This window comes from Callorhinus ursinus, unplaced genomic scaffold (genome assembly GCF_003265705.2).
Source record: "Callorhinus ursinus isolate GAN/ISIS: 27379988/994484 unplaced genomic scaffold, GSC_fseal_2.0 scaffold1, whole genome shotgun sequence".
Classification (NCBI taxonomy): Eukaryota; Metazoa; Chordata; class Mammalia; order Carnivora; family Otariidae; genus Callorhinus; species Callorhinus ursinus.
In genome coordinates this window covers 51,083,594-51,109,617 of record NW_027397063.1, presented here as the reverse complement: position 1 = coordinate 51,109,617, position 26,024 = coordinate 51,083,594, and the positions used below count along the sequence as shown (strand labels likewise).

The following is a 26,024-nucleotide window of genomic DNA, read 5'->3' as shown; positions in this document are numbered from 1 at the left end:
TTCTAGAGATTCTAAAGAACCCGAATGCTTCCAAGATCTTTCCTCTCTCTTATTTCTTACATGTGTTTGATAAAATTAATGGGAAGTACACAGTTAAATCCACATATTAACCATGATGCCGAAAATGACCCCATAAATGTAGCCCTCCCTTTTCTCCACAGAATGACCTTTGAAAACCTATGGTGGGTAGTCTCTTGTAGCTTTCCAAGAGAGCTGTTTTCTGGCATGGGGAGGTGGAAGACTAGCCTCTCCTGGCATCCCCCGAAAGCAAGGATTCTCAAAACACGAGAGGCCAGGAAGGACTGGATCTTTCCAATCAAGGGTGAACCAACCAGATTTTTTTTTAATTTTGTTTTTGTTTTTGTTTTTTGTCGTCTTGTTTCTCTGTCTCTCGTTCTCCCTCCCTTGCTGTGTCTTGCTCTGTTCCGCTTGCTGTCTCTTCCCCCATCAACAGGTGAGAAGCCCCACCAATGCAGCATCTGTTGGCGCTCCTTCTCCTTAAAAGATTACCTTATCAAGCACATGGTGACACACACAGGAGTGAGGGCGTACCAGTGTAGTATCTGCAACAAGCGCTTCACCCAGAAGAGCTCTCTCAACGTGCACATGCGCCTCCACCGTGGGGAGAAGTCCTACGAGTGCTACATCTGCAAAAAGAAGTTCTCCCACAAGACCCTCCTGGAGCGGCACGTGGCCCTGCACAGTGCCAGCAACGGGACCCCTCCTGCGGGTACACCCCCAGGTGCCCGCACTGGCCCCCCAGGGGTGGTGGCCTGCACGGAGGGGACCACTTACGTCTGTTCCGTCTGTCCAGCAAAGTTTGACCAAATCGAGCAGTTCAACGACCACATGAGGATGCATGTGTCTGACGGATAAGTAGTATCTTTCTCTCTTTCTTATGAACAAAACGACAGAAAAGAAACAAAGCTATGGCACTAGAATTTAAGAAATGTTTTGGTTTTGTTTTTCTGTTTTTGTTTTTGTTTCGTTTCATTTTGTACTACATGAAGAACTGTTTTTGCCTGCTGGTACATTACATTTCCGGAGGCTCGGGTGAATGAGAGTTTTCCCAGCCTCCCTCGGATGGTGGCCTTAAGGCCTGGTAGTGCTTCAAGAGGTCCACTGGTTGGATCTCTAGCTACTGGCCTCTAAATACAACCCTTCTTTACAAAAAAAAAAAAAAAAAAAAAAAAAAAAAAAAAACCTTAAAAAAAAAGTAAAAAAAAATTTTTTTTCACTTGTGAAGAGCACTACAAAAATATATAACAAAATCTAAAAGGCCTACTGTCTTTAAGTACACCGCTTGCAGTGTTTCAGTGGACATTTTCACAATTCTGGCCGCTTGGACTTCACAGTAACCAGTTAAAACTGTGGAATATCAATCACTTCTGGTTGAAAACCCAGAGGAAAGGCCCTGCTGTTTTCCACCTACCACATTGTCTGATTTCGTAAAAGGGCTGGGGGTGTTGGGAAGGGGCAGTGGGTCCGGTGGTGTGGGGAAGGCGAACGGCAGGCTTCTCCCCCAGATTCTACTCGCGTCCACACACCCTGGCCCACCTCCTCCATGTCCCCCTCTTTCAGCAGAAGCCAGGAAGACTTGGACAAGCGTCAAGCAACAGTGGCTATATCGTATTTATTCAGTGTCTTCGCTGAGCCACAGCCTCAGCACAATCAAGAGGGACTTTCATGAAAGGCAGGAATGCAGATAAAACAAAGATAGAGGTTTGCACCTACGTTTCTAGGTACAAGAGAAGGATTATTTCCCACAATCTTTGCAAAAAACAAAAACAAAAAAAAAAGTGTCAGGATATATTCTTGTGGAACAGAAAAAGAAAGAGAAATGGAGGGTGGGGGGAATAATAAAAAGTTCTCGAGGCTTTTTTAATTCAAAATTTTATAGAGGGGCAAAAGTGACGTTTACCAGATAGAATGCTGATTTTTTTAATATATTTACAACAGTATTTGTGTAAAAAAAAAACAAAAAAAGTGAGATTGTTAAAAGTAATTTTTTTTCGTTTTGGTTTTGCATACACTGCCACCAGTCCCTTCTCTTTTATTTTATTTCACACACATATATATATTTTTTGGTAAGTCAAGACTGTTAAGGTTAGCGATACTGCTTCCAGATAGAAAGAATAAAAGGCAATTAAAGTTATATTTGAAAGAGAGGAAGGATATTTTCTTCATATTTTTTTTATTTTTTTCTTAATTTTTATTATTTTAAGTATTGCCTGGGTTGATGAGGGCCTCTGTGGCCAACCCATCCCTGCTGTAATTTGAACTGCTGCTTTGTATTTTGATATGTAGTTCTTTGACTTTTAGCAAGCTTAAGTTGCTCCACTGACTTTTTTTTTTTCAACTGATCCATCTAGAATTCTGTTCTTTTTCATGGGAGGACTTTATCTTTCAGAAACAGATTTCTTGCTTCTCTAAAAGTTCATTGAGGTCTTACGATTCTAGAATTTCTCTTGACTTTACTTCTTTTCTTGAGTGAAACACTAGTAGTCTAGAGGTCGTGACAAATGGGTTTTCCTTTTGTGGTCAGCCAGGAGGATGAGTTCACGCCTCCTCACCCTTCACAGCTGCGAAGAGCAGAAGCCTGGTACAGATCAGGATGCCTTGATGCCAAAATTACTTTCTTCCTTTCAAACACCACCTTCTGACTATTGCCACCATGGCTGAGAGGGCTAAATGAGATGATCATCCTTTAGAGGATGTATTAACCCTTGCTTTTTGGAAAGGTTTTAAGAAAATTAACAAAAATTTCTCGGATACCAACATCCATCATTCAAAAGGCCACCAGTTCATTGCATCATCCTAGATGGCGCTCTCTCTTCCTAGTTGGGATTTCTCTCCTCGGTCCTGATCAAAGTATTGTAATAGGGATTTTTCCATTATAGACAGTGTCCTGAAGGGATTCCAACTCAAATATGAGAATTCTTAAACCTAACAAAAACTCCAAAGGTGATTTTATTGCTGGGCATGTTTTAACACTCTTAAGGGGGAAAAGTAAATCTTTAAACAAAGCAGAAACACCAAACTGTAATTTTAAAAAAGAAGCAAAGATAGAATTTTAGTTTCAAAATTACTTTGCATTTTAATTTTCCTGTCAGCAACTTATTTGCAAAACTGTGCAACAAATGAGGAGAAATCTTCCAAGGGAAGCAACTTTGTAGTGACTAAATTGGTTTTACTCATATATTTTAGATATTGGTTAACTTGGATCTTTTCCATAAGTTCTTGGTGATGTTTAGTAGGGTTAATGCAACTGGAGTACATGTGGGTTGTATTTCATCCTCTGGTAATATAATTTGGTAAATATTTTGCTAGAAGTTTAATGTAGACTTGGATGGTTAACTGATTATTGGGTATCACTCATCGTGATTTCGAAGAGGAGTCCTATCAAGAACTATGTGTCCAAAATTGACCTGTTTTAAAAGTTAGTGGGAAACAGCTTCAAAACTAAGAAAAAGTCCATTTTTCTCTTGCTAATTTTGCTTTTTAAAATAGCAATGTTGTAGGACTTTAATATTTCCACTTACCACCAACAGAGGGAGCATTAGTTAATTAACCATGTCCTGGGATTGTTTTGATATCCTGAAAAACAAGCCATTCAACCCATGATATAAAAAAGAACAAATTGACATTAAGGAAAAAAGTTGTTTAATCTAGGGGAAAAATGACATAAAATCCCTCAGCATATATTACAAATGAAAGCGGCCAAAAGCCACTTTAAATTATTTTCAATTCTTTGACAGTAGCTGATTTAAGACAGTGTCCTTATTCCAACCTTCGCAAAGTAGGCAGAATTTATAGTACCTCTAGAAAAGTTGATCTTGGGTGCCATTATGGGCCACATTTAGCTATCTGCTTCTCAAATCAGAGGGAAACCCATTTGCCTTAATGTTGATTTGGCACGTGGAAAGTGAAGCAGTTGGGTTAAAATAAAATCCACATTTTGTTATAGAACACATAGAGGAAAAAAATTCCAGTTGGGTTTGAAACACTAATATTCATTCTTTCCCTTCAAATGAAGTATTTCTTTTTTAAAAATGTTGGAGAACTCCCAAAGAATTCTTGGTGAGGTGTTGCAATCATTATAACCACATGGACTATCCAGGTTTGCAACGCAGTAGACTTTTTCTTACCGTATGTCTATTCCTCTCAAACATTCATAGTCTAAAATAGTTGACAGATTTGTTCTCTGGAGAGAGGGAGAAGCTAGACTGCAGTGGAAGGTCTAATCTGGGGAGCAGTGAACTTGCTGTGGGGTCATTACTATATGTTCTGACCTCCTGAAAGGGCGACTTTCCCAACTGATGTAAACCGGACTGGACCTATTTCAGGATAGAGATGCTTTTAGATTGCCAATCCTTACTTTTAAATTAAATAATTACCAACACCTTAGGAAATGGGGAAACATTTTTTGCTTCAAGAATAGAGGATGAACATGAATCCTTTTATTTTTTTAGTTTCAAATCCAACAATCTTCTTACATTTAGAACTTCATGCTAGGATGCTATGAGTGCTAAAAAAAATTTTTTTTCAGTAGTCAGGGGAAAAAAATAGATAAAATGGAAACAAATGTTCCAGATTTAAGACCTCTTAGGATGAATACAGGGAACAAGAACTGGTTTGGAAAAGAACATTTTTTTTAGCAATTTATGATTTAAAAGTGGGTTAGCTGAACAAGGGAAAGGAAAAAAGTCAAAGGGGAATATTTATGTCAAGACATTTAGATACAGTTTATGAAAAATAAAATTTCCCAGCCCTGAAAACATTGGTAGCATCCCAGCATGGTAGGCAACTTTCCCCCATTACTATAATAAATGCCAATATTTGTACTAAAAAAAAAAAACACCCAAGTGGTAAAATATGGCCCCCAAAAGGAAGGAATTGGAAGAGATGAATCTGATACAAATCTACACATGGGAAAAGATTAAGAAACAAGCCAGGCAAAAATAATTTGAAATGAAAGTCTTGATATCAAAATGGCTTTTACTATACCTTTTAATTGAGTTGTAAACTTTAGCTCCTGATAATAGTATATAGACTTTTTCCTGCCCAAACTCCTAATCCTCTGAAACTGTGCCATGAGTAAGTGTGGTGGATAACTTCCTTCTTGTGTTCCAGCTTTAGTCCATTCCTTCTTCATAGGCATCTTGGAGGTCACAGTAGCTCCCAGGCTTAGAAGAAAAGACTTGGATTTGCTTTGTTGAAAAGTCATGGGTTTTATTTTGTATCATCCCAATATTCTTTAAGGACCAAGAAAACCCTTTGGAACCCATGAACAGTTACAATTTGTGCGTTCTGATAGGAGAAGAAAAAAGATTTCCTCCGGGTGGGAGAAGAAAAGATTTTCCTCTATGTGTCAAGTAAGTCCTAATGCCTTGACCTACATGTACCTCCATCATACAAGCACACCAACAGTGTGTGGCCAGCCCATACATACCCCAAATCTGTTTTCCCTCAGCAGTTCCCTCAAATGAGGCATGCTCCTTATAAAAATCCCTCAGGTCCCTGACAGAACATAATATAAGTTCCTGTTGCTTCCTAGATGTGCTTCCTCCATTATGCTCCCAACAACCTGTTGCCTTTAGGAAAGGGAGCAGTGAGGTAGACCTGGCCAGGATTCATACTCAACATGCCCATGCCGGAGCCTTCCTCCGTTGTTATGGAAGATGTTATTTAATTAGCTGAGGCTGGGAGCAGAGGATATGTGATTCTGCAGCAAAGGTATCACATAACCAAATCAGGTCTGCCTCTGCTATGCAGAAAGAACCAAAACGAAGGTACAGTGTAAGAGCAGACACAACCTTAAGATGCCCTTGGGATTTGGGAGAAGGGGGGGGTGCCCTTTCTGCTACGACCTGACTCTTAAAAGAAACCCCCTGAAAGAATTCTTTAATTTAGTAATGAGTTGAAGTCCAGGGTAATGGAAGCCCTGGGGAAGAGAACAAAAGGACTGCAAAGTGTATTCAGCACCCAATAATGCGAAACCAAAAAACATCCAATCGCAACACTAGGAAGTTTGGCAAGAAGTATTTAGAGAAATCTCTGGGCTTTCCATGGGTAGTAGGGTCGACAGACTTTCTTTTGAGTGATTTCTGGCTCTGAGAAACCTCTTTACTCACTAGAAAAGAACTTTCTTTAAATGGCCAATTTTATCCCCCAGAAAAAGAAATTTAAAAAAATAAAATAAAAATAGGACACTAAAGACAGAACCATGTGACCCGGTAACAAACAAAAGGAAGGGCGCACTAGAACTTTAGTAGACTCCCTAATTCCATAGACAAGGCAAGGCAACCCAACGCCTCTCCCTCTGCAGTGCTTGAAGAGAACACTTGCGCTGACCCAGCCACCCGGGGCTTTCTGAGGCTCCACATAACTTCCCCACTGGGATGGCGGCAGCCCCTTTCTCTTCGTGTTGACATGAAGAAAAGGACTGTTCTGTTAGGTGCCCAGGAAATAGACTGCATGGGGCAAACTTTCAAAAGCTATCTGTACCCTGGTGCTCAGGCAGCATATGGTAACAGAAGAAGGGCACAGAGGAGCTCTTGCTCTCGAGTGAGAATATTCTCGTATCCCCAAGGGCTCTCCGTGTGGAGTTGCCATTTCTAAGACCGCTTAAACCTCCACAAGAGGAAAAGCTGTGGTGACTCAGTGTTCGTATAAACACAAAACGTGGAAATTACTAACCCAAAGCATCATTTCTAGCGCTAGGGATTAAGGTGATTAGCCTAACCAAAATCCCCCAAAGATTTTTCTAAGTCTCCGAATACATGTTTGTTTTTTTCCCCTCGAACACTGAATCCACAGTGGTCAGCAGTGTACATTAACAGATCCCAGAAAATGGTTTGGAACACCAGGGTTTGTTTTCAGTTCTTTTTAGGATGAAGAAGTAGAGGATGAGGGTTGCACAGCACGGGTTCTTTTTTGGAACTATGTATTTCACTGAAAAAGCGGTAAAAATGCCCCAGGTTGAAACAACAGACTGCAACCCCTGGATTCCAGTTGTTCCTCAGGCCCAGCCTATTGCTCCATAAACTCAATCCCTTCAGACTAAAATCTCAACTCAAGTGACCTCAGTTGAGGGATTTTCACCAGAAGCCACTTACAGTAAAGAATTATTGCCTTAAATCAGAAAGCCCAGGGAAGAGAACAGAGGACAGAGAAGTTGGAAGGGTGTGAAGACATAGACATTTCTTATTTTTAATGGTTGCATCGTCATCAAAATGAGCCCTCTTCCTGCGTGAAGATGACGGAAATAGTGGCTTTGCAGGGACGCATCGCACTTGTCTGGAACTGACAGTTCTCAGGAAGTGGTTGCTCTTTTTTCATATCCTATTTCAGTGACAGAGGTCTGGGCTGGGTGTAAAATAAGCATCATATTAGTCAAAGAGTAAATCCCATAAGACATGATCACAGGTGCCTGGGATGCCAGTTTTAATCATTTCCTTCATAGGGAGAACAGTCTCTAGAAAAAGCTTTCTTTCCCTATACAGTATATATTTCTAAACTTGGTTTTCCTCAGTTTTTGTGAGCATCTGCTTTATCTCGTGATTCTTTGTTTAAATGCAAACTCACAACTTCCAATCAAATCTTTAAGGAAGGAGCACATTCTGCAGATCATAGAGGAAATCTAGCCACATTTGCTGGGGGTCCTGGCTTTTGAGATACCTAATTAGGGTATAAAAAGTTCCTACTAGCCCTCTTTCAAATTCAGGGCTTTCCTTGGTTCAGATGCCTCAATGAGATTCTGATACACCTAAAATAGAAAAAAAAAAAAATTAACCCCATCGGAGACATCTGTTTCCACTACTGTTACAACAGAAGTTCGTTATTGCCCAGCAAAGTCACTGTAATTTATATGTAGATTCCAGTAATGAAAAGGACTTAACCCAGCTAATATGTCCCAGCTGCTGTCCAAAATGTCCAGAAATGAGTACACGTTCTGCATGTACACACGCTGTGTGAGGTGCCCTCAGTACAGAGCTGTTCCACATTCATATTCCCCAGTGAAAAGATAGATTCTGGAACTTCTAGCTAGTCCAAGGTCTCACATATCTCCTGGCTGCTTCTGCTCTGTTGCCTTAGTTTGGTCCACTATCTGTGAGGAGGTTCTAGGGCATTCTGAAGGAGCTCAAGCATTTCTATGTACCTGTTCCATGAGAAACTTGAATATGCCATGTGGAGGAGAGTGCACTTAACGAACTCTGCACTTCTGCTAGATTGACTGGTGTGTGTGTATGTGTGTGTTTGCGTGTGTACTTGTAGTCCGGGAATGTGTGTGCCTCTCAAAGGAAGCACACACAGGCATAGGTCCTGGTGCATAGATGCAGTTGCCTCTTCCTACCGTTGTGCTCAAGTCTTGTGGCTCCCTTCCCAGGAAGCAGTCACCTGCCCACTCTGTTGCTTTTCGTAGCGTTTCAGAGTTGGGAGAAACAAAGGCAGCTTGTTGGATCCACAGCAATCCTACAGTGACAGGCTGTTTTCCTCCAGAAGAAGGTAGACCAGAAGTACTGAAGTGGCAAGCAGACAGAGAGAGCAGCAGTTCTGGGGCACCTCTCCAGGTCTTCTGGGGAGGAGGAGCACCAAGGCCAGGGAGGCAAGGCCTGCACAACCTTTGATCTGAGCCAGTCCATGGCTGAAAGGCCTCCATCGCTCTCCTGTATGCAACCCAGAGTGTGCCCACAAACACCTGCTCAGCTGTAAGTTTCACGTCCACACTAAAGCTTCCCGATCCTGCCTGTATCTACAGGACGTCATCATAATTCCAAACTGTGTCTCCTGACACCAACGTGGCCTTTGCCCAAGTCTTTCCAGGAGTGGGTTGTTTACCATGTCTAGCAAACCAGTAGACTCTCGGGGGGAATCATTTCTGGTAATCTCTAAGAATTGATAGCTCTGGCCCATTTCACACAGTAAAGTAGAATGCCTCTCTGGCGCACTACTCTGAACAAATGGACCTGGCTCTCGCAGCTGACCTTAGAGAACGGCCTGGAAACAGTCAGATCCAGTTTGCTCACTCCCATGCCCTTCTTTTACTAGGTGGTTTATTATTTTTTTGTGACACATAGATGATTTCTGCTAATTTACAGAATTCAGAGGACATTTTCTTTCCTCTTCTATTTTGATGACTTTCCCCCTACCCCATTAAGCAAGGCTACTTACAGTTAGAATCTTTTCCTTGTTATTATTTTTAAAAATGTATATTGTCTTTCTATATCCAAAAGAAGTCTGTGACTGTAACCATAGGTATTTCTTTTTACTGGAAAAAAAAATGAGTTTGTTGTTTTTTTGTTTTTTAATTAACAGTACTAGTGACTTTGTGGAAGAACATGAGTTACATTTAGGTATGCTTACTTAAGTACAGTACACTACATTGCAGTATTTCTGAAAGCTAGAACATACACATTATATATAACAACTCTATATTGAAATATATATTACATTATATTCATTTTTAACTTTTGAATCTGCCTATGATCATGAGTTGATTGAAATATTATTTCTTTGCATTTATCACCCATCACCAACTTGCTGCAGTTAATCTGGTGCATTTAATAATAATCATGACTGCTCTAGTTTGCTTTTTATATTATCAGCTTCAGTATTGTCTTTACAGGATTTTAGAATTTTTTTAAGCTCAGACTTAGCAAATGTAGGAAAGTGAAAACATTTTTTAAGAAAACATTTTTTTTTCTGGCGTGGCCAATACAAAGAGGTTCATATTCAAAGTGATCTTGTTTAGCTGACCCTCTCAATATCTGAAGAACAAAAGAAGTGCATATGAATGTATCTGTGATTTTCCCTTTTAGGACTGTCACTGTCTATATTTGCTTTGGAAAATATGTCCAGGGGGCTGCTTAACCTGCATATGACCTGACCAAAAATTACAGGCTGCCATTCAAAGGGCTGCTCATCTGAGAAGCTAAGGGAATGAAATGCCTAGCTGTCCCAACTGGATTTTCAAACATTGATTTTCATTGCTCCTTTACGGACTACTTTCTGTTTTCAGTGTGCTCTACGATTATTTTAACTAGTCTTCAATGCTCCCCTGGAGGCAGCTTGGCAATATAACATTCATTTTCCTAGGAGATTTTCTTTCTTAAATAAAACCGGAATTTGAGGAACTTTTTCATGACAGAGGCTGATAGAAATAGAACCGAGAAATAGCTCATTTTTTAGCCCACAGAATCCATAAAATGGTGGCTCTTGGGTCTCCGGCCCTCTGTATCGCCATTGGTCTGTGAAAGTGGGGATTTGGTGCCTTTCTTCTTTAGCCAGGCCATCGTGGAAACTTCAGAAATCAGGCATCCTGTCTTCCTAGCAAGAAATATTTTCAAGTAGATAATGAGTTTCCTCGGCTTCCCTTAGCTACCCAGTGCCTGGAAAACTCCATAGTTGGATAAACTTTACATCCATCCTGGAGACCTAAAGCAAGATTCATTCTCTCAGTTCTCCATTCAGGACAAAATGACAACAGTTGTTTACCGATACTCAGTGTGAAAGCCCTTCCCACACTGGACCAATATTAAGGCCCCTCATTATAATGCCAATTCTTTCCTTTCTCCTCACCTAATAGATTTTTATTTCCAAATCCCATCCCATTCTGCTGTGCTCCCCCAAGCCCTGCCCACAACAAGTCTTTCCTAACCTCCCCTTATTCACGCTCCCAGCAGTGCCCTCCACTTGCGAAGCCTGGTAGACCTACTCCAACCTACTTCGAAGGGGCTAACATTAAGTCTAGTAGCAAAATTAGGAATCTGTTTCTCCATAGTTTTCAATTAAATATATTTCTACAGGACAGACCTAATTGTGAGTTGGGAGTCAGTGAGGCTGTTGCTTGTCCAGGGATCACATAATACCGAAATTGTATCAGTTTCATTATTTTCTTCTTTCCTTTTCCTAACCATGTTCCTTTATTTCTTGTTTCCCTTTAGGACTACTTTAAATTACCTTTTCTTCTCCTCACCACCTGAGGAATTTGAATACTTATGACCCCTGAGTGCTCATTTCCCCCCTTTCCCCATTCTGTCCTGAATGTCCTTCTCTAAGTTTTGTGTAGCTCAAGAGCGTTGACAAGAGTCAGCTCTTCAACTTGAGACTTGTAGGCAGAGTGAAAAAGCATGTCTTCACTGTACCTTCAAAATTTAAAAGTTATCAATATTCTTTTGAGAGTGGGAGGACCTGAGTCACAGTTTTAAATGTCAGCTGTACTAGTGAGGTCATTAATTCCTTTCACCTTCGCATTTGGCCAAAGGTAAAGAAAAAATATATTTTTTTCTGTTTTTTTTCTTTTCTTTAAATATCACAGTTTTCAAATTTCTGATATGAGTAGACCATTTCTGAGAGGGAAAAAAAATTCATCAATGTTGACTCTTTCAAGTCCTGCTAATATTTAGCCAAATGACATATTTACCCCATACTAGATTTACAGAAATCTAATGAAAGAAGTAACATTTTAGGATAATTTTGATAACTGTTCAAGCCTTAGTGAATGCTTTTAAAACAAGTTAAGCCACTTCCACTAAAGTAGGAGGAAACAACTAGGAAGAATTTTTTCATTTGTTATCTTTCTGAAAAACAAGTAATTGTTGATTGATTTAGAACTTTAAGCAGTAATTTACTGAGGGATGAAAAGATCCATGAAGTGTCTAAAATGTCTATTTTGCAAGCAGTTGTTTTTTAAATATAAACCAAACATATAAAATAGGGCTGACTGGATACTTGAAGGGCCATGTAATACACTCCCCAGTACCTAAACATTCAGCATATAATTTAGTCATCATGCTAGATCTCATTTCAATGAGTCATAACTGTCTGGTTGCCAAAATGCTACCCAAAAGACTGATACCATTCTGGATCTGTCCCTTTACAGGATGTTCATAATGTAATACCTTCTTTCATCACTTCCAGTCCATGACTCTTGCCAAGCTCCTACACTGCCTCTTGGCTCTTACGAAGACAAATTCTGCGGCATTTAGAGTACTACCTGGTTCTGAGTGCACAGACGTGCACTATTTTATTTCTTGCTTTACCCACTGACAAATAGAATCAACATTTAGGATCAGAAATGTATTCCTAATGTGACCAGATGGCTTGACCCATCTCCCACCTCAATTAAACCAGTTTATAACATCAACTCACACCACAGAAAGCAATTAAATAAAGAGATAGTTCAAGACCTTCCTGAGTTATACATCTAGTAGAAAACCAACATTTTGTAAAGCCCGTATTTCTGTTGCCTAGGATGGTGATCTTCACTTGGCATGCTTTCCCCGTCAATCCCATCTTCTCTTTCTTTGTCCGTTCTCCCTCTATCTCTTTTGCAAAAGTACCCTTCATCTAAAGTACTCTTCTCCTCAGGCTTTGGCTTCTGAAACAGTAGAAGACTCTCTTTTAAATCCTCATGACTATTGTTGAAGGTGTACTGTGGAGTAGGAGAGGGTCCAGAGCTGACAGGTCCCATTTGGTCCAGTAAATCACAAGGATTTCTCCAGGATGCCTTCTTGCCATTGTTCCTTCTGGTCCCCCAAGAGGAGCTCTAACCCCGAGACCAGGATTTCTTACCACAACCTCTGCATTAGTCCAGATTAATGTGTAAATCCTGCTAGTATTTGAAAGACTCCAGGATGTGAATTTCTTATTGCTTATGAGCCTCCTGCTTTTCTAAACTGACACCTGTCAGGAACACCAAGAGCCCTACCAGTAACTAATGCAGCAAAATGATGGTCAGAAACATTATAGTACATAATAGGGAGGATGAGAAGAGATTTCTTTCTTCTTTTCCCCCATAAAAAGCTTGCTTCTGCACCCCACCCCACCACCACCACGCATTTCAGAAAGTCTGCGTCTCATTTTATAGATATGTAGTTTTAGGATTCGCAAATATAGCTTAGGAAATGTTCTTGAGATTGAAGCTGGTAGCGAACCAGTTTATTTTCTGCACTGGACTTTAGGACAAGTGTGCACAGATACAATTCCTTCAAAGAAAGTGAAACTAATATAGTAAAGCAAAGGGATAATACTTTTACACATTAAAACAGTTGTTTGCTATCTGTAAACCTTGACTTAAGCATAATTATTTTTTTTAGAAACCTGCAACTGGAGGAATGTGCATTTTAGTAAAGTTTGTTGTCATTTTGTTTGTTTCCCTTTATCTCTTTCTTCTCGAGATAATGAAAGATTTTGATTCTTTAATTTGATACTGTCCCTGGCCACAGGTATCAGTCAAATAATGCCCGCCCTTACCATACTCTTTTCCTTTCAGAATGAGAGCCTTCCTTCCTGCCATTAAAGACTCTTTTCTCCTTGAAAATCTTATCTTCCTTTTCGGTTAGCATGTGAGAGCTTTGAGGAGAGAGATTCTCTCTGCACTTTGAGGGTAGAATCGTTAAAAACTATTTCTTGAGAGAAACCCCATTTACCCAAACTTACAGGTCTGAGGCCAAAGAGGGGAAATTGATTGCAGATGAAGGTCATATATTTTACACTACAAATCCTTATTGACTTCAACTTTTGGAATAAGGCTGGGAATAAATTAATTTAATGAAAACCTGCTTTGAATGTTTCTTACTAACATCTAAAGCAGAATACCCAGAAAAGACAAAGAAGGGATGCTATTTAAATGCAAAGTCAATCAATCTATAGATTTCTATAATTATTCAGTTTCTGTTCTACTCATTTCAAAAATATGTGTCCATGAGGTCTTAAATAGAGAAACATCCAATTCTCCATTGCTTCTCATCTCCCCCGCCTGGCACTGGAGGTGAGAGTCACAAAGGGGGACCCGCGCTGCTTCGCCAGTCCTCCCCTCATCCGTACCCCGCCGCCACCACAAAATAAGGAAAAACCAAAATAGAAACTTTTTTTTGAAAAAAGGGAAATTGTAGTGCTTCATTTGAAAGCGTACTGTTTTTAACTCAACTCAATTTACAGATAGCCTGACAACCTTTTTATAACCTGTCTTTTGTGCTATAATTTGCATTTTTAACTCAATCTTTAAAATAATTGCAATTTCAATTAGGTGAACAGAGGAAAAGCGAAGAGGGGAGACAGGGCAATGTGATGGGGCTAAATCTGATACAGTTCTGGATTCAAAAAGCCAGTTTTCAGGGTTACCAGGAAAAGCTAACACCACTCACTCTTTACCATTCTTGTCCATCCTTACTATTATAGTCTTAAGAATTGGTCAGAAAACCTCACTTCTTTATGTTTTAAGATTTTTCTTATTACTGTCAAACCCATTCAGAGAAATCATACACACCCTTGATTGCTCCTGTATCTAATCTTCTCTCCAGGGCACATGCAGAGAGACCTGAAAATAAAGTGATGGTTCAAATTTGATACAAGATTTAGACATAGTCTAAAGTGCTTTGTGTAAGTTCACTGCCAAAAGGTTCATTGAAAAATAAGGCCAGTTTCTCTGCTCCTGCTCTCCTTGGGACAAACTTTGATTTGGAACCATCTGTATATAGATTTGTAGGAGAAAATTCTCAAAAGCATTGTAAGCAGTTAAACTCCTTCCTTAGTCCCATTGATTTGAACTTCAATTTCCCTGACGGGCCTATTGAGATAGAAATTAAGGGTAACTTTCACACATTGAATGAAAAATGGTTTTTTGCCCTATTGTTGAAAGGATTGTGGTTTTCAAAAAAAAATGAAAGCAGAATTTCTTAGTAATCCTCATCATGGCAAACAAAGGCAAGAAGTTGATAGGATAGAGAAAAACCTATGGTAACTTTATGTTTTAAAGTAATTTGTGCTGACCCCACTATGCCAAACACCTTTGTTTCTACAATCTCTTCTCAACCAGGGATTGATTTCTCCTGAGACTTCCAGTACGGATGTGTGGGTTTGAGCAGACACACAGATTTACATTTGGAGAATGGAGACCTGGACAAGCCAAAAAGATCAACTCTTAAGAGTATCAAATACAAAGCATTTGTCCAGAATCACTCAGTTCTGCCGTATCCCAAACCAATTCCAGACTAATCTTAAGCGAGAAGTAAGCTCCATAAGATATCCTACTATGAATGTTTTTTTTTTTAAGGAATAATACAAGAAGAGGTACAATGCAGATTCTTAATTTGGGTGTAATTATAATTCACTTTTATATTTAATAGTTGTACTTTTTGTGTGAGTGTGTCATTGAGCTATTTGTACCAATTTTCAATCTATCATCCTGAGAGGGGCCTTGAGAATTTCTGCGTGTGTGTATGTAGATCTGTATTTATGTGTTGTCAGAAAACAAAGTGAATAGGGGAGGAACGAACGAGGGGAGGGAGAAGGTGGTCAATGTGAACAAGTGAGTGCTCCTAGCGTCCCTGTTTCTGTTAGGTCAGGTGGCTGCAGCCAGAAGCCCTCCAGGAAGAGTTGACTGCACGATTCTAAAATAAGAGCCCAGCACTGTTAAATTCAGAACCGTGTTTTGGGAAACAGGAAAGTTTTATCTTTTTCTGTACCCATTCTCTTTAGTATCAGAGCCATTTGACAGGATGAAAACCATTCAGTAAAAACCACTACTGACCTTTGCATTAAATAGCTATTTTCCTCTTCTAAATACTACCCCTGGTTTCAACTCATCTACTTCCCTTTATTTTCTGCCTATTGATTTTACAACTTACCAGAAGAGTACATAGGTACCATGCTAGTTGTTTCTCTCTGAGCTGAAACAAACAGGGGCAACAGGAGATGACTCATAGAAGAGTGAGGTAAAGACTGAATTTCCCACTTGTGTGGCACTGGTAACCTTTAGTAAGAACTGTTTAGGGTTGAGCTTGGGTCTATAATAGGGCTTTTTTTGTTTGTTTGTTTGTTTTTGGGGGGGTTGTTTTTTGTTTTGTTTTGTTTTGTTTTGGGTTTTTTTTTTTTTTTGCACTAAATATGACTGCACTGCATTGCACTACTGAAATGTATTTACTTGTACTGGGAGAGAGTGTGTGAGGTATGGGGAAGAAAGAGGCAGTTATGAAACAGGAAGCATCACAAAAACGGAGAATTATTTCCATCGTGCTTGGTCTTAGCAGGGTTGCTGAGAATCTGTGGAATCTGCTAACTCTTGATCAGGCCCAGAAACTGCCATGCTGATAGGATCTGTTGTCTTATTATAAAGAAGCTGGGCTGGTACAGTAAATTGAAGATGTTAAAGGAAAAGTTTGCCCAGTGTTGTCTCTAGCTAAGCTTCCAGTATATTTACAATGGTAAGGGAGCCAGCCGAGGTGAGGTTGAGCCTTCACCTTGGCCTCCACCACAAAACCCCTTGCTGACACACATTCCAGTGTGGCAGAGGGCGGTGGCATGCCCTGCTTTCAAAAAAAAAAAAAAAAAAAAAAAAAAAAACCACAGCTTTGTCTGTATTGGAGATATCCTTTCAGCCTGAGCATGCTTTTCCATCCCTGGGTGAGACCTAGATCAGGCTAACCAAAGAGGAAGGCCATGCACGTGGTAAGGCAGTAAGGGAACAGTGCAATAAACACTGAAAACCAGTGAGGTGAAAGGTTTATTTTGAAACAAGCTAGGCCAACTTTGAAACTGAAGGAAGGGTTGGAGAATTGTCAGAACCTACTTACTAGCTGCTCCATCATAGACTATCCTTTATTAAGCAGAAGACCTTAACAGTGCCTAAAAGTTTAGCTTTGAATTTGCTGAATTTTTTCAATTTTTTTATTGGATTTCTTTTTATTGCCTTTTTAAGCCTGAGAAGTAATTAGTGCATGACAGCTCTTCAGTGACTATTAATAAAAGAATCTTGCACCACAGGAAAAGCAATCGGTTGTGTAGGGCACAATAACACAAGAGTGAGGATGCTGAAGAGCTCTTCCAGAATCCAAGGTGACAGCTTGGAAGATTCTGGTTCCATAAGAAAGGGTCACAACACATATAAATGGCTAATGTTGAATTTCTCTGAACACTATCACATGTGGGGACATCAATTTGGAAAACTATCAGTTGAGGTCTCTTTCCTAAGATTACAACGTTGATACCTATCTCATCCTCTCTCTCTCTCTCTCTCTCTCTCTCTCTCTCTCTCTTTCTCTCTCTCTCTCTTTCCTCCTTAGCATCCGCCCAAGTCTACTATTACAAGGTAAAAAATTTGTAAGGGAACTGTCAGCCTTGCCAGTCAGAAAAAAACACCACTTAGGGCTTTCAGAATAACGTAAGCAATCCCTTAGGCACTCAAAGCATTATCTCAGTTTTAAATAGGAAACTCTAAATTCAGAGCTCTTAACAGGTACTTAGAGATGTGTATTGCATAAGCACTAAGCCGGTATTGACTGCATCAAACCAAAGGTATAGAAAGAAATAATTGGCCTTTTAAGATACATTCACATTAACTGTCCTAGGATACTTCTCTTGAGGCTTTGGGGAAACAACTTCTTTTGTGAAACTTGCATACCCACTGTGGTTTTGTCACCAAAGATTTTAATCACCAGAGCCTAATCTCCTCTCTCCCAGACAAAAATAATATGACAGGCTCGAGGGGTATGCTTTGGTGGGATGACACTTTGGTTTTCATTCTGTTCACAGTGCTTTTTACAGGAGACTCGTTATTAGAGGAGCTACTGAACTGTCTTCATGACTTAGGGTTTGGTCAGAGGTTTAAAAAAAAATCGGGAAAAAATAAACAGTAGTACCTTGACACTGTAAACTGGTCTTTAATAGAGTCATGACCTGAAGACTGATGGAGAGAAAGAAACTTCCATGGAAGAGAGTGAGCTAAATCACATAGAACCAAACAAGGATTGTTGGTGAAATGGGGGGCAGCATAGACAACAGAGCAGATCGCTGCTCTTCATGGCCAGAGCCCACAGCAACGGCCAGAGAGAGGCAGACAACTGGCAAGCGAATTCGAGTATTGAAAAAGCCACGATCTGGGTTTCAGTGTGGTCACCGGAGTGGTCAAAACGCCCATGCGCATGGCGAGGACAGCGCTGAGGCTGACCTGTTGTGATAGTGCCTTTCTTACAGCGAGTACTCGATTAATAATTTGTTCAGTTAGGCTTTTCTGGACCATTACCCCCCAGTCTTCTGAGGAGGTCTGAAGGGATAGTGTTCACTTAGGATGAAGGGACAGGATCTGGCTCCTGGGATGACGTGAGTTGATGATATTTGCACTAGATTCTGAACTCTACTTAACTGGAGCAACTGAATGAGAGAAAAACCAAGGATGGTTCAATGTTAAAAGAAACCAAAAGCAGTATTTTCTAACTGATGCCTCTTCTTTTTCTTCTCCTTATTCTTGTTCTTCTCCTTCTTCTTCGTTTCTCTGGAAGGAAACTTCATACTTGCTGATTACCAAGCTCAACTCTTTTCCTTCCTACGTTTCTCCCCCACACTGAATCTTCGGTGTGAATTAACCATCAGGTAGGAATGGCTAATGTAAAGGCCATCTGTCATTACAACTTTGCACCCCCTCCTCTGCCTCATCAAGGACATGAGGCAGTGGGGGCGAGGGGGGGGCAGTGAGGCTCCTCCAGAGCCACTAGCCCTTAGGAAGGCTGAAAAGCAGAGATATCCTGTGGCAAGCTGAGCTGACACTTATTTGCCCAGAGGACATTGGAGCCTGCAGTTAATCCTAACAAATGCTTAGAAAGAGAAGGAAACCCACGTGTTGAAGAAAAACAAGGAAGGTGGTGCCCACAGTTTGCCTGTTTCCCCTCTCTCCTCTTTCCCACCTCACCCACCCCCCCCCGTCGCCTCTGTCAGAATTATATTTCATCTCATGTATTTATGTTACCAGAAGAATTATTTGGTTCCTTGGTTTTTCTTTTTATCAGTGGGCTGGAAACTCTTCCAAAATCAAAAACAGATAGCATCAGCGGCTCCCCTGTGGCCTGCCAGTTTCTCAAATGCTGTCCACCTGGTCTTGACCCAGCCAACTAAGATAACTCAGAAGCTTTGGCTGGCTCAACCACCTGTCACTTTATTTTCATTTTGTTTTCATTTCCATTTGAATTCTGAGTGATCCTATGGGAAGGTGGAAATCACAGAAAAGGTTTAGAGGCTGCAATTCTAGGGCATAGCTTGTCAAGAGTTTGTATTATCCAAAATATAGCTTTCTACTCCTGTTTTTCTGTTGAATCTGTTGCCCTGATTATAATTTCTATTATATTTGTGGTTATTTTTATAAGAATAGAGTCCATTTGCTATGTCTATTTGAGTACTTTTTTTCTATTTTCCCCACATGGATGCAGTACCAACCTGTTAATGAAATATCTTTTTATTATATTATTAATATGTAATTCTACTGTAGACCAAAAATATAAAAACAAATTTGCTCATTCTAAAGATATAAAGAACTAGTGAGTAAAAGATTAAGAGTTGAAGGAAAAGACAGAAGAGCAGTGGTTAACTATGTTGAGTTAGAAATCTAAGAGTAGCCTTACCTATTTTTTAACCAGTGCTTGCCAATCATACCATAGTTGAGATTATATAGTCTTGGCTCCTTCATGCTTATGTTCTATAATTTTTGTTTGTCTGTTTGTTTTTCTTTGATGTAATTGAGGTTGCACATCATGCTATTTTTGGCGATGCCTGATTTTATTATATTGTACTTTTATCAGTCATTTCCTTTAGAAGGATGGGGGGAAAAGTTTTATTTCTTTTTTTAATTTAAAATTTGTTTAATGCACTGGAAATAAAATTGGACACATTTCACTGTTCAAAAATTCAAAAACAAAACAGAACAAAAACCACAAAGAAAAAACCAGCAACCAAATAAGCAACAGGAAAAAAAAAAAGCTATGAGAAAAACCACCTATTCCTACTGAATACACATACAAAATCTATCTCACACAAAAGAGAAATAACATCAAATAAGAAAGATAAGTCCTAGAAGTTACACTGCTGAAAATATAAAAGACACTCAGTGGGCTCAGTGGGCTCATTGGGGATGGGAGAAATGGGGCATTCCTTTGAGATCTGAGATCTTGCCATGGTTCCAGCTAATGCCAAAGGGGTTAAATGTGGGAGAGGCATGACTCTAGAGGAAATAAACCCAGCACTTCTGGAACTCTCTATCACCTTTTTATCCTATGCTTGGGCTCCATTTTGATGGGGAGGAGGATGGAAAAGATGTGCTATGGTTGAAAAACTGGCTTGTATCGAGGTCTGGGTCCTCTGTCCGTGTACTACCTCACGTATTTCTTTTCTCCGTGAGGATTGCAGCGCGTGGGCCCACAGCACGGAAGGCCGTCCGTGACTCGTTAGAACGTCAGCCAGTGCTAAAGAACCTCTTGACTCTAGGCCCACCCCTGTTCTTCAGCATTCCCAGTACCAACAGAGCCAGTTAACTCATACAAATGCACAGTGAGAGGAAAGACAGAGATAATTTGCCTAGCCAAGTGGCTGTATCATTTGTTTAATGTTTGCTGGGTTTTTCTGGTTTTGTCTTGTTTTGGAGTCGGGGTGGGAGTGGATGTAACTACACAATCCTAATACAGTCATTGTTTTGCATTTTCCATGTTTTATGCAAAAACAGACATTTAAATCAATAACTAATTGTGCCCTAGACTGAAAGTTAATGTTTAGGAGAGGAAAAAAATTGTTGGAATTTTTTCTACATTTTTTTGTGAAGAATCTTTTTTGGAAAGGAAGGATACATATTTTTGTTGTGTAATATTTTCTATTTTTGAATGCATTTTATTGGTACAAGACTGTTTTTTTGGTGAAGACATTATTTAAAAAAAAAAAAAGAAAAAAACTAATCGAAAAGTTTGCCCTTAAGGATATGCTGCAGTTTTGAGGTTAAAAAAAAAAAAATAACTGATTCAAGATGCGTGTTAAAAGTTGGGATTATATTGTTGTTTTTTGTAATTGTTACAAGAAGAAGTTTGTACCCACTGCTGTTTATTTTGTTTCAGATGAGTAAGTAAAGGGATTGTTCTTGTTTTATTCTTTTTTTAGAGAAAAAAAAAGCTATTTATGAAATGTCAAAAACACTGGACTGTGAGTTTAAGTGTGGAAGCATTTTACCACCCTGTGTCTTCGACCAATTATGGGAAACCCCTTTTCTCTTCCCCCCCGCCTTAGCCTTGCCAAATGAGAAAAAAATAGAACAGCTGTCAGATGATGCACGCCCCTGAAGCCCTGCTTTAATTTTTACGGTTCAAAAAAGTCAGAAAACCAAAGTTCAATTTGTTTCTGAAATCCCATTGTCCGTAGCCCTTTTCTGTAGGACACAGCCAGTCGGCTCTGCCTCTCCGTCTTGGATCATTGCCTTCTTCAGGACTGGGGGCCAGCTGTGACGCAAAGAGAAGCAGAAGGGCTGAGGTCTCATGAAGTAGATATGAGTGGGACTTCAGCCTCTCAGCGGGCACCTGGGCTTCCCCAGCTTGTGGCCAGGCTGCTCGAAGGGCACACGGCTCTGCTGCCAGAGGAGGAGAGAGCCTGCCCACACCTCTGCCCTCCGCTTCTAAGACCCGTCTGTTACCATCGCTCTCCAGAATGGCTTTGCCTTTCTCAGCAGCCCACATTCCGTGGACGGGCTCGGGGGAGGAAGGATCCAGTTGAAAGAAATGGGGAAGGTAGGGCAAGGGACCATCTAGCACAAGGGATCTTGTCTGCCTCATCTTTGATTCTGTGGATTGTCCATCCATCTGCTCACTGTGAAGACGGAGAGGCAGAGTGCCCTAGGGCTGTTCAATAGCTTTCCATATTTTTTCAACATTGAAAAAATAATTTTTAAAAACTGTGATTTTTTTAAATCATTTGGCTGGAGGGAAGGGAAAAGGGAAACACCAAAAGCTGTAACATGATTAACTGGAGATATTTAACTGGGGGCACTTTCTAGACCAAGACAAACGAATTCCATTCTGGACCCTAAAGCAGCCAAATCTTGAGACTGTCAATGACAGAAAGCTGAAGAGAGGCCTCCATTTCCTCCTTTCTCCTTTCTTCTCTCTGTCTCAAAATTCTCTCTTGTTCTCCTTTTCCAACTTCCCTTGGACTACTGCCCCCCAATGGCCCTCAGACTCCCATTTCACACACACACACACACACACACTTACAAAATACCATTTTTCTTAAGGATTGTGGGACCGAATAAAATCATGTGCCTTCATTTTTTCCTTTTATAGCTAGATGAACCTCTTCCTTTTTACAGTGCTTAAAAAAATAGGGGAGGTTGAAGTGTTAGTGGAGGACTTGGGCATCATTTGCAAAGTAATTTTTGTTTAACACATTCCCCCTAAATATTAACACAGACATGTCAACCCCTTCATGATGCTTTTTGGACATTTAGAGCATTACCTAACCAGATACATGACAGCCTGAACCCTCATTTGACTAGGGTTCTAATTTGACTTTAGAGCAATTCCTGACTATTCTCTCTCATACACTTCTCTCATTTTTATCACAAATGAGGTGAGCAATGGCAAGCAGCCTTGTTCTCCGGATTTGGTGCTTTTGAGTGTGGCGTGGGGTGGGCCTGGGGGTGGGGGAGTGGGTGTGTTTCGATAAAGGGTGCATTCCTATAGATCTCTGGTGCTGAAGGGCCTTGAGTTCCTTCCAGAGACTGCATTTGACACACTTTAAGTACACACAAATGAATGGTATCACATGCAATATTTTAATGGAGCAATGGGAGAGGCTCTTTGAAACGGGGTTTTGCATCTTTTTGTAACATTTTGATTTCTCTGGTGCCTTATTCCTACTTGATGCTGGCACTCACATACCCACAGGGAACGGACACGGAAGTCAGCCTGGGGAGTGGGGACGCTCGAGCGATGCTCGAACATGCGGGCCCCGGGGTGGGGGGGGGGGCCGTTGGGAGGTTGGTGTCAGTTGGCAGGGAAGGGACTAGATGGCATCTCTTAGCCGAAGCCAAGCAGGAACTGCACAAACCCATACAAAGTGAACAATTCCAACCTGCAAACACACCGAAAACCCATCCTTCCTCATCTGAGCTTTCCTTCCTTCTTCCTCTTTGACCTCCGCCTTCTCGCAAAGGTGCTGCTGCCGCTGCTGCTAGGTGCCCGGGGTCCAGAATGCCCAGCAATCACTCAGGCACAAGCCTGGCACTGCCACGTCAGCCCCCGGCACGACCAAACCCAGGTTTCTCTTGCTTGGGGCTGAGAACCGTCAGATTTTTCTCATCAAAAATGTTTTCCAAGGAATCAGTGGATTACAGTTATTCTGCATTGAAAATGCACTTTAAAAAATAAATAAAAGCTCCAGACTGTTTAAAATGTCCAGAGGGAGCAGGGGAAAGATAAACACGTGCTAGTGTCTGAACCCAGTTCAGTTTATCTCCAGTTGAAACAATATACACTATATTATGTATAAATGTATACACACTTCCTATATATATCCATATATATATAGTGTATATATTATACATGTATAGGTGTGTATATGTGCATATATACACACGTGCACATAACAAAATCAGATGCTCATTATAAATCCAGATGCTCATTACAGATGCTACACGAACAGCAGCAGAGGAAACAAGGTTGGACTCTTGCAACAGATCACAAAAAATAAAAACAGCCACTTGCAGTGATTTTGGTTACTTCTGTATGTTCACAAGGAATGGATTGTAACAAAGAAAAAAAAGGAACAGTGTTAGCAAAAGAGGAAAAATGGGCGCAACCATCTTGATCCGATGGGAATGCAGTAATGTTCTATATCATTTCATCTGTTATTTCTTTTAGTTATGTTGATTTGATTTCAGTTTTTGGCCATTAAAAAAATTCTTTAGACTCAAGTGACCCACAACAAACTGAATAAAACTACAGTGAAAGCCCTTTTCAGTGGAAGACGTCAGAAATCTCAAAACCCTTGGCCTGGCTCAGAACTACCATGTGCAGATCAGTACTCTTAATGTTTGAAATAGAAACTGAAAAAAAAAAAAAAACTTTTTTGAAGCACCTTAATGTGGCCATCCATTCGAGGAGTGGGTGCCACTTTTTTCTTTGAGCACCTTATTGACGTGTTTTGCTATCTGCTGTCTTTCTGTTACCTGTTGGCTGAATGGCTAGCTGTTAACACACACATGTGCGCAGACCACTTGTCTGGCCATGTGCGTTCTCAATGAAGTTTACCGTGGTGACTGCTGAAAGGTGAACCCATTTCCTGAATTTCCCGCCACAGTGTTGTGATAAGATTCAAAGAAACCCTATTCCCTGCACAGAAATGTTTCTTATCACATTGTATCTTAGTATGGAAAGGAATATGGTCCCTTTTTTGCAATTGCTACTGTACACACGCACACACACACACACACACACACACGCACGCACGCACATGCACATATTCATTCGTCCAAGTGGTATTTTCAACGTCCGTGTGGGTGTCACTGTTCATGCAGTATCTATTTCCCAGTGAACTTTGAACGGAGGGCAAATTTTCTAACCAGATTGTCTTTTCAGACCGAAGACCTGGGAACTGGGGAAGAGTTTGGAAAGAGGGAAAGGCAAGGGAAGAGCGAGCTTTAAACTGAAAGAATAATTTCCCAACAGGAGCTTGGGCTCGATGACTGCAGATCTTTGCAGGTGGGCATGGAACACTGCTTGTATCAATCTGTGTACCCTGTAAACCCATGTATACACAAACACACACATCCATCCATCCATCAGCATATGCGTGGTTTGGGATGAGCAGGTCAATAGTTTTGAGAGGGAGTTTGTTCCTTTTTTTTTTTCTCATTATACTCTTAAATTGTTGTCAGTTATCAAACAAAAAATTGTTTTGAAAAACCTTGCATACGCCTTTTCTATCAAGTGCTTTAAAATATAGACTAAATACACACATCCTGCCAGTTTTTTCTTACAGTGACAGTATCCTTACCTGCCATTTAATATTAGCCTCGTATTTTTCTCACGTATATTTACCTGTGACTTGTATTTGTTATTTAAACAGGAAAAAAAACATTCAAAAAAAGAAAAATTAACTGTAGCGCTTCATTATACTATTATATTATTATTATTATTGTGACATTTTGGAATACTGTGAAGTTTTATCTCTTGCATATACTTTATACGGAAGTATTACGCCTTAAAAATACGAAAATAAATTTTACAAGGTTTCTGTTTTGTGTGGAAGAGTAATTGATGTTGCTAAGAATGATGTTTGTTTTTTGGGGTTTTTGTTGTTTTTTTTTAAATGTTACCAGCACTTTTTTTGTAAGTTTCACTTTCTGAGGTATTGTACAAGTTCACACTGTTTGTGAAGTTTGAATATGAAGGAATAATTAAAAAAAAAAACTCTTCTCTGGGTTTCCTATTGCGTCTTCTTTATATCGTGGCAGGGTTTCTGTTTCAGATGGTCCTTCACATTCTCTCATACCCTGTGATCAAGGTCTAGGTGGAGATTATCCAAATTGAAGATTATACCTAAAAGGCCAGAGAAATTCTCAACACATCAGTTCTCTTGATACAAGACATAAGAATCCCAGAATTGCTGATACTGAAATCACTTTAGGGATACGTAAGGCAAATTTGGGCATTTTCCTCCTCCTGTCCAAAACTCACATGTGATCATGTGGTTCATTTACTGCTAAATTGATTCACTTTTTTTTTCCTACCCACATGCAAATCAGTATCTCTTTGCCTCCTGTGGAAAGAACCGTGTGACACTACGCCCTTCTACCCTTGTATCCAAGGAAAGCTCGCAGCTCAAAATATGTCCCCATTTGATGACTTTGGGGACCCCCAAGAGGCTCCTATCTCCTCCATAGTCCCTTTCTCATATGCAGCCCTACCCATAAGAGCGGTCTAATCTCATGATCCTCACAGAAATTACTGGTGTGCTGGAGAAAGCATACATCTTGTTTGTCCCTAGGGCAGTTAACCAGACTGAAGTAAATTCACCAAGTCTTCAGTGAGCACCTATATTTCACTCAACATTGTGCAGTTTGTGAAGGGAATGAAGAAAACTACTTTAACCCTGGTAAGCCTTGAAATCTAACAACTAAGAATGAAGATTCCTATAAGATCAAGAGCTAGGTTGTTCCATTCAGACTGTCAGTGCCACGGAAGTTCATAAACTAACAGAAAGATATACAGGCAGGGTAC

The 26,024-nt window shown here is 40.2% G+C and overlaps 1 protein-coding gene across 32 annotated transcripts in view; it reads left to right on the top strand.

The window, feature by feature from the left end:
• ZBTB20 (zinc finger and BTB domain containing 20) overlaps positions 1-24,742 on the top strand; it is a 777,345-nt gene extending 752,603 nt beyond the window's left edge. For all 32 annotated transcript variants that reach the window (XM_073893708.1, XM_073893699.1, XM_073893648.1 and 29 more), the window contains one exon: positions 455-24,742. In XM_073893708.1, coding sequence (XP_073749809.1) covers positions 455-876 — 422 coding nt within the window. In that variant the 3' untranslated portion in view covers positions 877-24,742. The remainder of the gene's footprint in view (positions 1-454) is intronic.
• The last annotated feature ends 1,282 nt before the right edge of the window (positions 24,743-26,024 follow it).